Below are 17,489 nucleotides of genomic sequence, written 5' to 3' on the forward strand. Positions count from 1 at the left end.
CCATTTTGCCAGGCCACTAGCCTTGTTTCAATTCTTCCTCGTGATTGGTTAAAACATTTATTAAACGACAGTTGAGCTATGGATCTTCCGAATCGAGACATTTTAATATTGCAATTCTACAGGAACAAATTCCTCATGCGTTGAATGGAACCTTTAACAATTTCCGGCGATCCTGGCTTAGAGCTGGGCAGATGCAAACTAAGTGAATAAAATCCTGTATTGGTGATCCACAAAGACTACATGAGTTAGGGCCCTAATATTTCCAACTTGGCTGGTCTGCATTCAATTGCAATTTACCAAAGCGTATTGTTATAAACATGGACTTTAAATAGGAAGAAAAAGGCTGACCCAGATATGATGTGGGTTGCAATTTCATATAGGATTGCAGGATCATCCATGCGTGGGCTCGCTTGCTCAGGATGGCCTTATCCTCCAGTAATGTGTGGCTTTGCTTCCTTCTTCAGGATTTGCTGGAAGGTGGTAAATGGAAGATTCTGCTGCCTAAGATCTTTCATATTAGTGGACTGTAAAGATGATTGAAGATATTAAGAGTAGGCAGACTGTGGGTCGCCTTCTAACACATTCCAGAGCACATTGTTGATCTTGTTTTCTCTGTTGCACCAGACTTTGTACCAGGCTTTTATTGTGACATATCTTCTGTGCAGCGGTTGCTGTTGTAGCCCAAATTCTACCCGAACCTGCGCCGGTGAGGCATTATGTGGGAGCGAGAATACTATTTTATATGCTCGCATTTGGAGACTATCCAGCGGCGCAGCTTCTTTCCCATGCTGAACTTCACTTCCGTATGCTAGAGTGGATAGAAGTTTTGCTTTCATGATAGCTAGTAGTGGTGTGAAAGAGGGACCTTTTAGACTTTTTGATATTGAGCAAAATGCAAATGTAAGTCCAGTTCCCTTTTTTTTGCGTTGCCTTATTCTGTTTTTGAAAGGTTTGTCTTTTGTCCAAATGTATCCCTAGATATTTGGAGCTACCTACTACTTCCAGGTTCACGTTGCTAAGTTTAAATGATGATTGTTTATGGATGTCTTGATTTATAATCATGGCTTTGGTTTTTGTAATGTTTATCTCCAGGAAGTTCTTCCTGGCGAAGTTCCCCAACTCATCTATCGCTCTTTGGAGGCTAATTCTAGTGTGGCTTGCTAGGACTATATCGTATGCGTAAGATAACTGTGTATTCTGTAGCGTTCCCAGGGGGATGCGATTTGATTTCATCCAGCCTTGGTGACAAGTCCGCCATGAATAGATTAAATAAGTGTGGCGCTAGGACGCATCCTTGCTTTAGGCCCTCCTGTGTATAAAATTTTCTTGAAAGCCTCGTCTCGTCAGCTATTTTCACTTGCATCCACGTATCAGAGTACAATTCCATTATCAGTTTTAGTATTCTTTCTGAAAAGCCCCACTGTTTTAGCTTGTGCCATAGAATGCCTCTATTGATTCGATTGAATGCAGCTTTAAAAATCGATAAAGCATAGAAACAGGTTCTTTCGTTGTCGTGAGCTTTTTTCTGCCATTAGACCCCGCGCGAGTACATTCGTAATGGTGGCAGTGCCACGTCGGAAGCCAGACTGGTTGATGGGAATTATTTTATTACTTTCGGACCAGCTTATTAGATCTGCAAGGATTAATGAGGAATAATACTTTGCTTCTGAATCAATTAGGGCTATCAGACCGTAGTTGGCTGTGTCAGTTCGCTCCCCACAGTTAAATATTGGATTTATTATTGAGCACTTCCAGCTAGCTGGCAGGCGGTTTAAAGGGCTCACCTCATCAAACAGGCTAGATAATGGTACTGCCCAAAAATTGGTCTTTTTTATATATTGCCTGTGGTATGCTGTTCGGGCCTGGGGCGCAGTCTGACCTGCCCTTGGCTATAACTTTTACAAGTTTTACAAGAATGAATAATTTATGCTTCCTGAGTCCTTAGAGGTATTGATTATGATATACGATTTATCCTCCTTTATATTTGTTCCTACAACCTCTATTTGTGCTTGTGCTCTGTGGGTTGCTGGGCTTAAATGCGTAGATGTAGTTTGTTCCTTTGCATGCTGGAAATATGGGTATACCTGCAATGCACTCACTCTCTCAGATGTTATTGAGAATGTAGCGGTTAGATGATCTGCCCAGGATTGTTCTGTCACACGTCATGTTTATCAATGTTGGCGTTCTTACCAGGGAATTCACTTGATCCAAAGGGCTTTGGGGTTTGATCTTCGAGCGTTACACAACATTTTCAACCAAAATTTGTCCTGCTGCATTTTGTTGTCCTTCCAGATTTGTTTTTTGAACCGCTTTTTAAGTTGCTGTATTTACCACGGTTTCATTTTTGATGCGTTATTACCCCTTGCAGATCCAATAGCAGCTCGTAAGTTTTTCCTTAAGTTTTTAGCTGTCAGACTCAAGAATCTGCGTTTGTTGGGCATCATGCATCGATGTAGACTTGTTGTTTTAGCATCCTTGGGGAGATTTGTTAAAAAGGTAACCCAGGTTTCTATCATTGAGCCATTTTGTGAGTCTTGAAATGCCCACAGTTCCTTTGTGCACTCTGCAATTTGGGGAAGTGTGCTACTAGTCCATCGTAATCTTTTAAGATTTAGCGTTGTTGTGGTTCCGATCTCGGGTACTGCTTCCATGTGCCTTGGAAATGAGATTAGTCGTTTGAGGCGTTGACTAGAATGATCGCTTTCGGTAGAGTATATAATTGAAAATGCCTTTATTTGTTCTAGCAGAGGTAATGTGACAATTGTATAATCTAAAATGGAGCTAACATTGGGGCCGTGATAAGTGCAGTTTGGCGGTCTATCTTGAGCCACTCTGCTGTTTAATACTCGCATCCCCAGATGTTCTGTCTTTCAGTAGTTGTTGCCCAATCGGATCCATCCGAAGGGAGTTGGGGTGCACTTGATTTTGTACTGCACATATTGCATTAGCTGCGATGAAATAGTTGTCTTTCTCTGGAGTGTATATCAAGTTGGAATTGAAATCTCCTGTTAGAATTATTTCCCATGTGGGATGCTCCAACCGGAGTTCCGATATGATTGCAATTAAGGTTTTAAATAATTCTTTTTTAATCTTATAATTTGGATGTGCGTAAAGGTTGATAAGAATAATTGTCCTTGAGTTTTTGTTGAATCCCAGAACCATTTTTATAATTTGCATGTCTGTTGTTGTGGTGGGCAGTTGGGCAGATGTAATGTTTAGAATCGTCGGGATGTAGACTGCTAGGCCACCCTTTGGTCTCCCATATTGCTGGGTCCTTGTAGCCTTTACATGATGAAGAATGCAACCTGCGATCTGGACTGGTGCTATTAGCCATGTTTTCTGGAGCACTACTATTTCGTAGTTATTCCAGTACTCTGGGCGTACATTATCCTGCAGGTCACGCTTTGCCCATTCTCTATTCCATGACAGGATGTTTATCGGCCTATGGTCATCTCTGCTGTTCATCCGTCTAGGTCATTCTCTTCGTGCTGGCAGTAAAGGGTCCTTAATAACTTCTTTACCTTTTGCGCCGTGTAATACCGAATGAACAGGCCTTATGCTGGAATCGTTGGACATGATTCTTTGCTGCTGTAGCAGGGGTGTGGGGATACCCTATTTTTTTTTAAATCGGAATAGACCAAGATATTCCCCAAGCCTCAAATTGAGGAGCGTGATTTAAAAATGGCTAAAACGGTTTCCTCAGACTTCCAAGTCAACAGGGTGTTATCCATTCCTTTGTTGCCCTTCTGTTGAATGAACTCTATTGACAGCATGTCATTAGAAGTTAGGTGCTTTAATGTTGGAATAGCTGCCATTAGGCTCAGGATGTTTCCTCTATTTAAGTAGTCTTGAGTGTTGTGTTTGATCATTAGCTCTTAGTTGAAACCGGAGGACTGGGCCACTACTTTATTTGCCAGGTTGCCCGTTCGGGCCATGACCTTGCTCTTTGGCATGCTGAGGATTAAATCTTATCAAGACCCAGTCACTCGCTTCTCTACCAGGCTGGAACCCTTTCTGTAATATGATTTCTCACTCTCCCCCGGGGGGGATATTGTCTCCAAGCGAGGACGTAAATCATGAACTAGACTGTTAGGTTTGGGGCCGGCCTCGTCTACGTTTTTTTTTTTAGCAGTTATCCTGTCTAAGTTGGTAGCACCACTGCTGATTCTATTTGATATGCCCTCAATTACTCTTGTGTTATTCGTGGAGGGCGACTTTTTACTGTTCATAGGATTCCATGTTGCTAAGTGTACTGCATTTGACCCGGGTCCACCTCCCGTGTAAATCTTGTGTACCCTTTTTAGATCGGATGATGTGTTTGAAATAAAAGATTATCCAACTGTTAGGCTTGACGTTTCTAATGACACTTGTTGATCTTTAAGATGCTTCACCCCTACTTCGTTGTGGCCGTTGTCTGCTGCAATGACGGTTAAGGACTGATTTTTTCCTCCTTAAAGTTGAAAATTGGATAGAGGCCGATCACCTGATTGTCTATTTCCTTGCTATTATGGAGGTGCTTTCTGGCCTTCCTAGCACGCTTCTTCTATCTTTTCATTGGGGGAGTTTGTCTGTGCACATTGTCAAACACAATGGATGATAATGGTTGTGGTTCTATAGTTAACACCTTGTCATCCATTCCTTGACTGTGAGTCCCTTTGTCGGTTGATGGGAAGTTGTTATTGTGAATTTTTGCCTCTTGACTGGTGTTGGAATACCTTTAAACATTAGGCTCTAGTGTGGACCCAGAAGGATTGGGTGTGCAGCATTTCTCAGGTGTATCACCATGTTTACTATTATATATTCTGTTTCCGTTACTGTTATTTACTGGGCTGACGCCTTTGTTGGGGTGTTCAAGCGAGCTCAATATTTCTATTAATGATTGTTGTTGGACTTCATGTAGGTAAATTGGTTTATTACTAATTTGTACATTTACTGCTTGATTCGTAATGGTAATTCCATATAACTGGGATACTTCTGTGCTCTTTACAACTGCGCGTTGATCTTTGTTATCTTTGTCAGATGAATCCTCCCGATTGTGCTTTTGCTCATTATTTATTTTATGAGTAATATGATTATTTTTTGCAGGACTTATTGCAAGCTTTTCAATGTGCTCATGAAGGCTTGATATTTCTATTACTGATTGCTGTTGCTCTTCCAATTGAAGTGTAAGTTGTGTCTGACATGGGTTTGTAGTGATGGTTCCAATTGTCTGCATTAAATCTGTGGTATTTGTTATTGACAGAGACTCAATCCAGGAATCACTAGGATTTTGTACAGGACTGGTGAAGGCCTGTGTGTTGATTTTAACTGGTTGTTGTTTTGGAGTGGAGTGGCCATTGGGTTTATCAGTATTGCAGATGTTGCAAGCGACTTCCACAGTTTTATCTAATGCTGGTTCAAACCAAGGCGTGGACTGAGCTGTACTGGTCGTATGCACTTGTGCATGGATGATCTGCTTATTACTGACACACTGATGAACTTTATCCACACGGGTCATTTGGTTTAACTGGTGGTGATGGCTTAAATCTACTTTTTTTCTTCCATTACTATCACTGTTGTACCTGCACTACCCTTTGAAACCTCATCCTGTGTAGGTTTTAATTTATAAGGAGTCAGAGGTTTAGGAAGACCTGTGATTTTACCTGGTGTAGAATAAATAACTGCTATTGAATATTTTAGGAATGTACATTTCCTGGTGGGATTCATTGATCCAAAGATGGAGTACATTGATGATATTAGTGTAGCTCTGGGGGTTGGGGATAATTCTGTCGAGTTTCCCAGTGGGATCTTGGTGGTTCTTGATTTTTGCTTCGGCTTGGGTTGCTTTCTGACCCTGCCTGATTTCATTTTGCGTTGACTAAATGGTAGTTGAATAATAAGGTGGTCTGATTGTTTGGGCCAGTCACTGACTTTCCTGGCTCTTCCACCTGGCTGTGAATGAATGCCAAATAATATTGATAATTTATTTTTATTATTGCAGATTTCTTGGTTTCTCTGTTTATATGTGTACAATCCACCCTTCCCGTATGGTTGCTAGAAGGACTGCCTGCGTTCCTTGAGTGCCACAACAATAAGAGTCCTCCGTGGATGCTGTACTCCCCAAGACTGGGGGAATGTGGCTGGAATGGCAGGTCAGAGGGGACAAGCGAGCAGGGCACTCAGGATGGAGCCGCACCCAACCTGGTTGTGCCGCTTCTGCCACTTCAACATGGGCTCACTCACGGCAGCCGCCCGCTGACAGCGACGCTCGCTGCCCACAAAGCCAAGCCAAACCACCACCTACTGCTGTACTTGCAGCCCACCGTTCTCTGTGCACCGTTCTCTGCTGCCCACTGCACTGCCATTTATGCTCTTAGCCCTCAGCTCCTCCGCTGCCAGATGAATGAGTGCAGCGGCTGCCTGATGAAATACAGCTGACAGGAGCACTGTAGAGAGGGGTTGGCCGTGCTCGGCCACACTTAGAGCCAGGCCTTTAGCAACTAGTTGGCAGACTCTGTACGGGGGTGAAGAGGCAATGTTCAAGCGGGGCCGCGGGGGCCGTAGGCAACACTTCGACGTCTCGATGGTGCATAAGCTTGCCAAGATTTGCAGGAGCCGCGGTAACCGCGGGAGACAACAAGGCAGGAATACGGCATCCTCCTCCTCCTCGCACACTGCAGCCGGCGGTCAACGTAAAAACATAGAACTGGTTGAGGCCTGTACAATAATGGTTTCTCTGGAGTAAGGTGCTTAGTGAGAAATTCCAGTAACCAGGCAGATGTCTATGATGCCTGGCAACTTGCATGTTCACAGGTGGGCAAGAACAAGGTTTTGATCAGGTAGCCCTCAGCATATCTGCGAGGAAATCATTAAATCAAGGGGATCAGAAGTTGTTGGCCAGGCTGCAGGAGTTTTGTTAAAGCATTTGTCTTAGTGAAGAGCAGTTTTAACTCTAAACATTTGGCTGCCCTCCAACCCACCACTGCGAATGAGGCACTCTTCTTCATTGGTGGCCCATGTGGCATGTCAAGTTATGTCTCAGGAGAAGCGTGAAGTCCACAGGTGTTATGTAAATTAAAGTAGAATGCATCATCAGTGTAATTATGGGGAAGCAAGCCACTTCCCTCACCATCATCATCATCATCTTGAGGTGCACCCTGCTCTGGCACAGGGTCAGGATCAGACCCAAAAAGATAATGGAATCTCTGCTGACAGTGGAGACATCGTTCCCTAGCACACTGCATTAAAAGCCTGGAAGTCGGCGAAAGACCATTTATGGTCTCTGTTGTAGATTTTCAACTCACAGGTTCGAGATTCTACAGAAAAATAACTGTTGCAAAAAGCTGCAGTGATTTCTAAATATATGGCAAGTCGCAATACATCAATCTTTAAGTGATAAAAATGTAAATTAATTGCACCTCTTAAATGACTACACTTTCCATTAGTTTTGCTCATTTTTTTAAAAAAAATATCTAACTTTCAGTCTGGTAGCTTGTAAATTCAAATATTTTAATGAAATTTCTTTTGGGTGTATTGCATAACTCTCGTGTGTTTTCTCACCTGGTCCGGGCTTTAGACAAAATATAAATTGATAAGCAAATACTCAAACATCCACATCTCAATGTCAGCTATCCACTACTCCCATATTAAGGGTGCTAAGTTTGGACACCAAAAGTCATGTTCTAATGTTGCAGTTTTGTAGAGTGGAGTTGTGGTGTTAGTTAAGTGCATCAGAAACGAGCATTGGCATAGCCAATAGGTAACGCCTTTGGGACCTTATAAGTGTTTAACCATGCAACAGTTCACGTTGTTGCACCAAGGAAATTGTGCTGCATCACTAAATACTTATAAATTTCCAAAAGCGAGACCTATTGGCTATGACAATGCTTGTTTTTTTATCGTAGTTCACTGAGACCGGGAGTGAAGGGGTGTGAGATCAGGAGAGAGAGAGGCAGACTGGTCTGGGAGGGAAGATGTGACAGAGGGAGGGAGCAGTAACTGGAGGGACGGGGCGGGATGAAGAGGGAGAGAGACGAAGAGTAGGAGGGAAGAAGTTGTCATAGGAGGAATAAAGGATTCTACTGAGGAGGGAGTGGGCTAAGGCGAAAGAGAGGTGAAGGGATGGATATGTGGTAAGGAGGGGACAGGACGCCACTGACGGGAAGGAGGGCGGGCTGAAGAGGGAGAGATGCTGTGAATAAAAGGAAAGGAGAATGGGGGAGAGTACCACTGGTGGGAAGGGAATTAATATAAAACATGAGGAGAGCATGGGGAGACAGAGGAAATGGAAGGAACAAGAGGTGGGCAATGAAGGGTGAATTAAAAGACATTTTAGGGCAGAGAGTCAGTGAGAGACGCACGAGACGGAGACTGCGCAGCATATCTCACTGCTCTGCTGCGCGTGAAGTCATTAGATTTGTATTGATAGTCCACGCCGTCAATGGTACAATCTTTGTCAGCACCAGGCGCCTAATCACAGCGGTAAAGAGGGCTTATTGAAAACTGTAGATTTCAAGGTTTACTCCAACTTTGCAAAAGTTACTCATGCCAGTTTTCTCCCTGGTGCAGTTCTCCACAAGTAAACGAGTGAGAAACTTTCCATCACACCTGTGGATCTGAATATTTTTTATTCCTTTGCAGAGCCTTTTTTCTTTCCGGCACCGCTGGAATACAGGTGTGTTTTATTTTCTGCCATTGGTTTCAGGGCATGGGTTAAGCAAGCAATGAAAGAGCGTTCTACAGGGGACAGCAACACACCGCTCAATACAATTGCATGACATCCAGGATGTAGCGGGTAGAAGCGGGACTTCTATGGGCGCAGAGAGCACAGTTTGCAATTAACATATCTTCTCAGTGAGTGGATCTTTTTAAACTTGCAGCTTTTCCGTGACTTTCTAACTCCAAGGAGGGCGATAGTTTGGAAGTATTGTACATTTTCGGGGCCAGACGCGGCACGTGGCGGATGCTTTCGCTCTTAGCGTCCACGGGGGATCTGGAGGAAGGCGAAGCTTGCTTCTTGTCTAGTGAGAGCCCCGTGCACTGATGCAAAGTTCAGGTCATTCCTAGAGGTGTGTGTGAGGGGGTGCTACGCAGTTTGTTTCCAGGTAAATCTGTGCAACTTCATGCAGTGTTGTCCTCCCTCAACATTTTAGTGACAGTTGTGACATGTAAAACTATTTATGTCTCACAAGGAAAACTTGTACAGAAACATTCTGCTGACATTTGCCGCTCTGATAGACGACCTCTGTAACATGTAAACTCGCAAAGAATAAGTGTTCACCTTTTCCACTGTGGGAGGATTGATTCGACCGTGAGACTTTCTTGTGGTGCACAAATAAACCTTGCACAGCTGATGATGGTAAACCCAGCTGCCGGGGATATATCGAAACTTTACAAACGTTGCAGGCCTAAAAACAATGTGCCACTCCTATTTAAGTACTAACGGTGATGTTATGATGTGTATAAAGAAGCAAAATTGCGCATACACAAGTGTTTTGCAAAAACTCTGAATATAGTCATGCAATGCCACAAATTTTACACCCAGACTCAGAAGCCAACTGAGTCTATAGATGAATTTGTAGCAAGACTGAAGGAATTGGATATCAAATCCAAATATGTTCCCATGACGGAGGAACTAATTAGTGACCAATTGCTTGTTCAATGCAGCAACAAAAAAATGCAGGAACGGTTATGGGCTGCTGCAGATCCCAGTTTTAAGGAGGCCATCCAAATTGCCAAAGTTATGGAGGAATCACAAAAGTGCATGAAAGAAATGCAGAAAATGAGGTGTGGCTCACTGGTTAGAGGCGGCAGACCCGTAAGCAGAGAATTGGCCAGGGACCAGGGTTCAATTCCCGACGCGGCAGGGTCGTGGACCAGGGTCAAAAACGGACTCAATAATTCTCGCCTCGGTACCTACTCTAACCAGGAACACACTCGGCAACTCTGGGCATTAAGCTTGCCTCATCTCTACAACGGCCCCCCACAGACGCTGGGGATGCCTGGTTTCACCTTGGAGATACCCAGAAAGGGACCATCTCACAGGGATAGCCAGGACGGGTTCCCCAGCGGTCTATAGCGCCGGGACACCTCCTCGTGAGGTAGCTGTTCGCGCTTTACAAATATCAGTAAAAAAAAAAAAAAAAAAAATCATTTGCACTTTGAAAAGACGCATTTTGCAGGAATATATGTGTGTTCGTTTCCAGGGTGAGCCGCCACCTACAAACTGACTGTGAATACTAGTTGGTGCATGAGTTTGCACACGTTCGCTTTATTTTGCATTGAAATTGTCATTGTTCAAAACAGGTTCACAGCTTTGACACCATCTGACTGAGAGGGCGCGCATTTGTGCCTCTACGATTTTTAGGCCGACACATGACATGTTTGAAACTCAAAGTAAAAAAACAACAACGGGTACACAGAATTTCTCTGCTCGATGCGTGCCCCGCCACTTTTAGGAATGCCATGAGACCTATTGTTAAGTTTCCGCTACAGAAATGAATGACTGCTTAAAGGGTCCCCTCGGCAGCTGTAACTCTGGCTCAAAGCGGTTGACAATTTGCAGTGAGTAGCCGGTGGACCATGTTACGGGACAAATGTCATCTAGTGGTTACCATGCGTAATAGCAGTCAAAGTGTTTCAATAGCCTCAAGGAAGAAAAAACAAGCGCTAAAAGACTAGTGCAGCCCGCGGCCGCGAAAGTTAAAGTACTCGTGCATGCAGAGCGTTTGCCTTGGAGGAGTGAGCAGCAAGGCGCGATAATTGCTAACAGATGGCGCCGCTGCTCGCTCCGGCAAGGCAAATGGTCTGCATGCACGAGTACTCATTGGAAACAGAGCAAAAGATGCACAAGTTTCCAAAAAGTACAGAGCGATGACAAGAGGTCCCTCCTAAGCAGCGCTTGCGCGCTGCAAAAGCCAAGACCTAAAAAGCAACCTTTGGTGCGGTGATTCATGATGTAGTATGAAACGCAGTATTAGTATTGCACATTATAAAAATCCCAAAATGTTTGCAGCTACTTACACATGCGATACAGAACTCTGTGTGGTTTTCCTTTTCAAATCCATACTTCTCAAGAGCAGCAATGACAGCTAAGTCTGCTGTGTCAGTAGTGGACAGCAAGATTGTCTTGTATGGTATGTTTGGTTTTAGGCTGTCTGCATAAATCCTCAGCGTCCCTCCTTGAAACACAAAACAAAGAATCTCAATTAATAATAGTGATGATTATATTTGAGTCCCACATCCATCCACTATATTTGAACAGATGTATCTAAATGTTGTTAACTGCAATTAGGTCTCAGACGTTAAAATTAAATATTGTTTTCCACTGGCGTGATACAACTATGGCCCCCTATTTCCATCATTGCACTCAATTATTTCTATTGGATGGGTACGGGATCCATACACCACATATTACTGTATATTGGTAGCAGAATTAAAGGCAAGTTTTTAACTTTGGGGTTCTGAGTGACATCTTAGACAACTCAAGGTTCGCTCTCTTTTTTTATCTGCTGTCGCTGAGAACCACTAGGTGAAAATCATCTGTTAATGACAGTTGCCCAGCTTTAATTCAATATATTTATAGCCCCCCCACAAACAAAGGCATCACATCTGCAGCAACTTGGGAAATCACATTCACAGTATGGACGTTATAAACATTACCCACAACAAAACAGTAACTCCGCAATGCCAGTTCAAAGTCTTTCTTTCCCCATTCCTGATGATTAGGTTTAAGTGACAATGCAGTGCTTCTTCTTAAATAACGTATAGCTGACAACACTTAAAAAGGGTGATTAGCGAGCCTAAATCACAAAAAAAACATTTTCAATGCAGTGCTAATGACAAGGTACACTTAAAACTGCGAAGTTGCTGGTGCAAACAAGAAACATAATATGTTTATCTTTCCAGTGTTTCGTCAAAAACTGATTTTACAAGCCACTTCAGTTTACAGCGATTTTGCTCTTGCAACCAAGAAAAATCTATATTTTTAATTACAAATATCTGACATTTTCAGAAATGCTTAAAAATAAATATAATGTCTCAATTTTACACATCTGAGCTTTATTTAAAAAAAATGTTAATATTGGATAATTCACAGCCACAGCACCAGTCGTCCAGAATTACGCTCATGATTCAGACAGCACACTAACAAAGTACTCATTTTCAAATAGTGAAGTGTAATGAGAAAATAAGCATTCACATTTTGTATTCTACATTAAGCCTATTTGCCAAAAATATTGTTTTATGTTGAAATCTTTTTAATTTTCTTTGAAAAAATAAATAAATGCAAACATCACTCCTGCCATATCCTGATTATTTGACTTCTCTTTATTATTAGATTTGAAGCACGTTCTCCTTCGGTGACCCACGAGCTTGCTTTGTTCTGCCACATTGAGGCTTGATTTGAAACTGACTTCATAGCAAATAGCAACAAGCATTTACAATGCAATAGGTCTCACAATGACACTGTTTTGAGCTATTGGCATTTAAAATGTATTGGTTTTTTTCCCCTTCGTTTAGTTTCCCGGTTAACTGTTCTGGCAGCTAATGCCCTTTCGAACACGGACTTCAGCCAGTCGGCCTCAGAGATTATTTATTAGCCCTTGTTCTCGAATCAGGTCTCATGCAGTGTTTTATGCGAGTTAGAATTATGGGAAACTCTGAATTCGTTTCCAAGTGAGGCCACTTTTGCTCACACCCCCTGCCCCAGCAGGCAGCCGCAACCAATTGTGCAGTCCGAAGAAGAAACCTACAGCAGCCGAGGGCCCGCAGGACATTTACAGAAACCTGCCCATCGCTAGGCGCTGTGGAGTTATGCTGGTAATGTGCACCGATGCTGGTCTGGATTTTCAGTATAGCATTGTTTTAATTTTAATCCTTCTAAAAAAAAAAAACTACACGTATGATCAATCATGTTACATTTTACTGAAATTAACAAACGTTCTCCTGAACATAGCAGAAAGGTAGTGAAACAGTAGCTACACTGCGAGCACACTGAATACATAAATTGACTGGTAAATCCAGGACACCTAGAAATGTGCCATTCAATCCCTAATACGCTAACACGGCCAGATGCCTGTCCCGCTGCTGCGTCTCACAGCTGCTGGCCCAGATAAAAAGCGACATATGACAGGGTGGTCCTGCTCTGTAAGGCTGTCTCTGCGTCTCCTGGGAGAGCACGCTGCTGTTCGGCGGCGAGTGCCCTCTGTCCGTGCCCTGCACTCCGCAGTCAACGCCCTTCACATGTGACGAAACAAGCACATGCACCAACGTTTATTTACCAACATATACGGCAGCACAGCCCCACAGCAGGTTCCAAAGAAATAAGATATGCACGACCAGATGACTACAGTAGCAAAATAGTCCTACAAACCGTCCGAGCGTCCATGCACTAGTACACATGCTGTAAAACATGCAAATTTGCAGATTTCTGGGGCCCACACTCGCCATTCCTTCCACCTGAAGGACGGAATAAAATGCAGTCTTTTTTTTTTTAACCACAATGCCTTGAGTGAATGCAGCATGGGAGACACTGCCCTAAACAGTTATTCTGGGGATTTCTCCCAAAACACAATCCCATTCCCAGAAAGGAAATAGTTCAACAACACGAACATTGACAACAAACACAAAGTTAAACGTCGTTCTATACCGCACAGCCCCTTTCATTGACACTCCTCTCGTCAATCTGCTGCTGGCAGCTGCCACACAGCCCTCATTTATAATCAAGATGAAATGATGGGTTAGATGCAGCGAACGCACTTACAGAATCGGTTTGGCAAAGAATTTGCGTTGAATACCTGCAGTCCAAGCAGTGGCTATACTGCCTCCCCAGCTCCCTTCGTCCTCGGATGAAGCAAGCAGCAATACCAACACAATATTCAATGTTCTTTTGATTTCCAGACACCCATGGGGCTCATGTTAACTGGTTAGAAAAAAGGGAAAAAAGACGACAGCAAAGTTCATGAGGCAGCACCTGGCATCGCGAGAGCACTCCATATAAACCAATCTGCGAGGAAACGCTCTAACCATCGCTATCTGTTTTCACTCAGCCGCTTGTTTATATTTGCATTGCGCTTTCACTGAAAGCGTGATGCAAAAATAAACAAGCGGCTGAGTGAAAACAGATGGCCCCGACAAAGATAAGAAAATGCTTTGCGACAGCCGCAAAGCAGACGAGCCAGTCCAGATGGGCCAAACCAAAAAGCGAAAGGGCGGCAACCAAAATACCCCATTTCCAATGGCAGGCCACCGTTTAGCATAAACAGTGATGCAAGCCAATTGAAATGAGGGGCGGGGCTTCGAGTCCCTTTCTGAAAACCCCTCATCCACAAAATCTCTCGCCGAGCAAGCAGCGCTTTGCACTGCAATGCTAGGCGAGACCTAAAAATAGATTGCGATGGTCAATCTTTAGGTAGACCTATTTAATGTGATACCTAAAAGTTCACTGCTTGGTCTTGTCCTTACCCTTTGAGGAAGGCCCAGTCAGTTCACAACAATCACTGGCAAAGCCAACAGGCCTTACCTATGCGCAAGCTATTCACTTTGTTGATGTGTTTTAGCCATGCTGTACAGAAGCACAGCTGCTGTGCATCATGGCTGAATGTTAGAAAAAATAAGCTCTAGGACGCAGCCAGCACTGCCCAAGGACAAGCCACAACTGTGGGCGTCAGGCGGAGGAGGGGGCAAAAAAAAAAAAAGCAGGAGTGTGGGGAGGACAGCGAGGGGACAGGGCAGATAATGACAGTGCAAGCAACAAGCATTGAAAATGCAATAGGTCTCGCCTTTGAAAAAGTGAAACCCATTTGCTTTGCTAATGGTATTGTCTAGAAAAGCAAATGGCTTTAACTTAATTAAAGGCGAGACCTATTGCATTTTCAATGCTTGTTTCATTTGTTTCAGCTCTCTCCGAGAGTGCATGTTTTCCCTATGCTTCCCTTCCCCGCCCTAGCGCTATGTTCCTCTTTCCCATATATGCCTTTACTGAAGGCAATGTACGCACAAAGGTCTGTAAATTTACAAAAAATGAAACTATCAGTTTTGAAAATTTCACCCATACTGTGATTTGTGTGTCAAGGATGTCTCAGTGTTACATAAACAGCCCCTCTCTGCTAACCCTTCACAGACTGCGGCGCCCTCTGGGCCCGCCTCCACGTAATGAAGAAACGCCCTTCCCCACCCCCTCTTTCAAATGAGCCAGAGTGAGTTTGCAAGCCAGTCACATCCCCCACCCTGCTGCAGAAGGGGCACTACCAGAAGCCCCTCACATGAGAGCGCCCTGGTATTATCACAGTGGCATGTTAGTTGTCACGGAGAACACGGCTCCTTGCTGACGCCGCTCAGATAACAATCCTCAGTGACAGCCCTAAAAGTATTGTGTGTGTTTGTGCTGGGAGGCGGCGGGCTATGGGCGGGAATAGTGTTTCACCAGTGGACGGCTGGGGAAGCTTTAGTAAGCGCGGTAAAAGGGAGTCATCTCGCAGAGTGCGCACGTCAGCGACCAGGAGGAAGCAGCTTTAATAGAACTTTAAACTGACTTTAAACTGGTAGCAGCAAATGCGTCTCAAAGCACACAAAACACGCTGCATTCAGCAAAAACGGGTCAGCCATGACTCTGAAAGCACACAAAACACGCTACATTCTAAACAAAAAAACATTTTTAAAACATAGTGCCTACCGATGAAATTAAGCAAACGAAGCACGGTGTCCGGAGGAGTGATTCTCCAGTGGACAGCTGGGGAAGCTTCAGTAAGCGCGAAAGTGAAAGCATTTCGCTGATGCTTGGAGCTGAATGCCAAAGAAAAACAAGCCGCGCCAGAAAAAATGAAAGGCGCGTCAGCCATTGACTTTAAACTGAATTTAAACTGGCAGCAGCAAACGCGTCTCAAAGCACACAAAACACGCTGCATTCAGCAAAAGCGGGTCAGCCACGACTCCGAAAGCACACAAAACACGCTGCATTTAAAAAAAATATTTAAAAAAACATAGTGTCTACCGATGAAATGAAGCAAACAAAACACTAGCCGTGAAAAAAGATGAAGCACGGTGTCCGGAGGAGTGTTTCACCAGTGGACAGCTGGGGAAGCTTCAGTAAGTGCGAAAGTGAAAGCATTTGGCTCGCGCTTGGAGCTGAAAACCAAAGAAAAACCAGCTGCGCCAGAGAAATGAAAGGCGCGTCAGCCATTGTTGAAGATAAACGTGGTAATAGCAAAATAAAGTGCTTGGCGGCTAATTAAGAGACATTGTCTCCCGCCGCAAGTAAAAGATCCAATCCCGGTGGGCAGGGCCAAAAGAGGACAGGGTGGCAACCAGGAGGGATTAAAATGCCTCCGGTGCGATCATTACACTATGTTTTGCATAATCCATGATGACAAATGATGCACACATTGCAGGCGGAGCGGAGACACGACTTCTGGAACCGTATTGATGCCAAGAAGCACTCGCATGGCGAGAGCAGCGCATGCGCGCTGACGCCAGGCGAGACCTAAAAATAGGGGTACGGGCAGTAGGAAGGGGCACGCATTAATGGGGGAGCAGAGGATGAGGAGCAGAGGATGGGGAGAGGACAGGCCTGTTTTGATAAACTAGCTTTTGTAAAGGGATCAACTCTGGCTGTGCGGTACAGATTTGCCGTCCAATAGTTTCTCAAGAACATGTTTTCCACAAATATCATCTCAAAAACAGATATGCAATGACATTTTCGCTGCTTTTTATTGTAATTAACAAGTGCTGTTAGTGTCCTTAAATTACATAAACGTAGCATGCATGTATTCATTCATTCAACTGCTATAATATGCAATTTTATATTTATTGTTCTATTTCTTGGCTATTATAATTTTTCCATTTATTTACTTCTACTTCTTTAAGAATTATTGCATTTGGTATAAAATCTATGTACAGCTGAAAAAACAGAATTAACACTACATTTTTCTGGCGGGTGAGGTGATGGGCAAGTAAGAGGGAGAAGGAAACAGGGCAAACAACGATTGGGGAGGTGGGAGAGGTATGGGGCAAGCAAAAACAGGGGAAGGGGACTGGGGAAGCAACAATGGAGGAAGGGAGGATAAGGAAGCAACTACAGGGGAAAGGGCAGAGGGGACAGGTCAAGCAGCAATGCAGGAGGTGGGAACGGGTCAAACAACAGGATGGTGAACGGGGTAAGCAACAACAACATGGTAAGCAATGACGTGCGATTGGGGGGAGACAGTCTGCAAACAACATGCTCTTCTATGGAGTGTCACAAGTAAACCCGAAAAAAGTACCTCTGATAAAACATGAGCAGTGGAAAGAAACTGCATTGGACAAGAAAGCAGTAGTTGGGCCTTGTTCGGGAGAAGCACGCACTGCCCAAAGAGAAGCAAGAAAATGAGTAACAAGGCCAACTAATGGTATGGGCTCTAAGCCCCCATTTAGCAAACGAAATGTCATGCAAGCAACAGCGCATGCAGGGTCTCAGACAAGACCTAAAAATGAACAGACAAGAAAGTGACTTGCTTTCAATTTATCTAAGAGGA

At 43.9% G+C, this 17,489-nt stretch overlaps 1 protein-coding gene across 16 annotated transcripts in view; it reads right to left on the reverse strand.

The window, feature by feature from the left end:
- Positions 1 to 17,489, reverse strand: part of AFDN (afadin, adherens junction formation factor) — a 1,598,291-nt gene that overhangs the window by 1,338,573 nt on the left and 242,229 nt on the right. For all 16 annotated transcript variants that reach the window (XM_085611917.1, XM_085611916.1, XM_085611915.1 and 13 more), the window contains exon 6: positions 11,002 to 11,159. In XM_085611917.1, the coding sequence (XP_085468043.1) occupies positions 11,002 to 11,159 (158 nt within the window). The remainder of the gene's footprint in view (positions 1 to 11,001; positions 11,160 to 17,489) is intronic.

Source organism: Triturus cristatus, chromosome 6 (assembly GCF_964204655.1).
Source record: "Triturus cristatus chromosome 6, aTriCri1.1, whole genome shotgun sequence".
Classification (NCBI taxonomy): domain Eukaryota; kingdom Metazoa; phylum Chordata; class Amphibia; order Caudata; family Salamandridae; genus Triturus; species Triturus cristatus.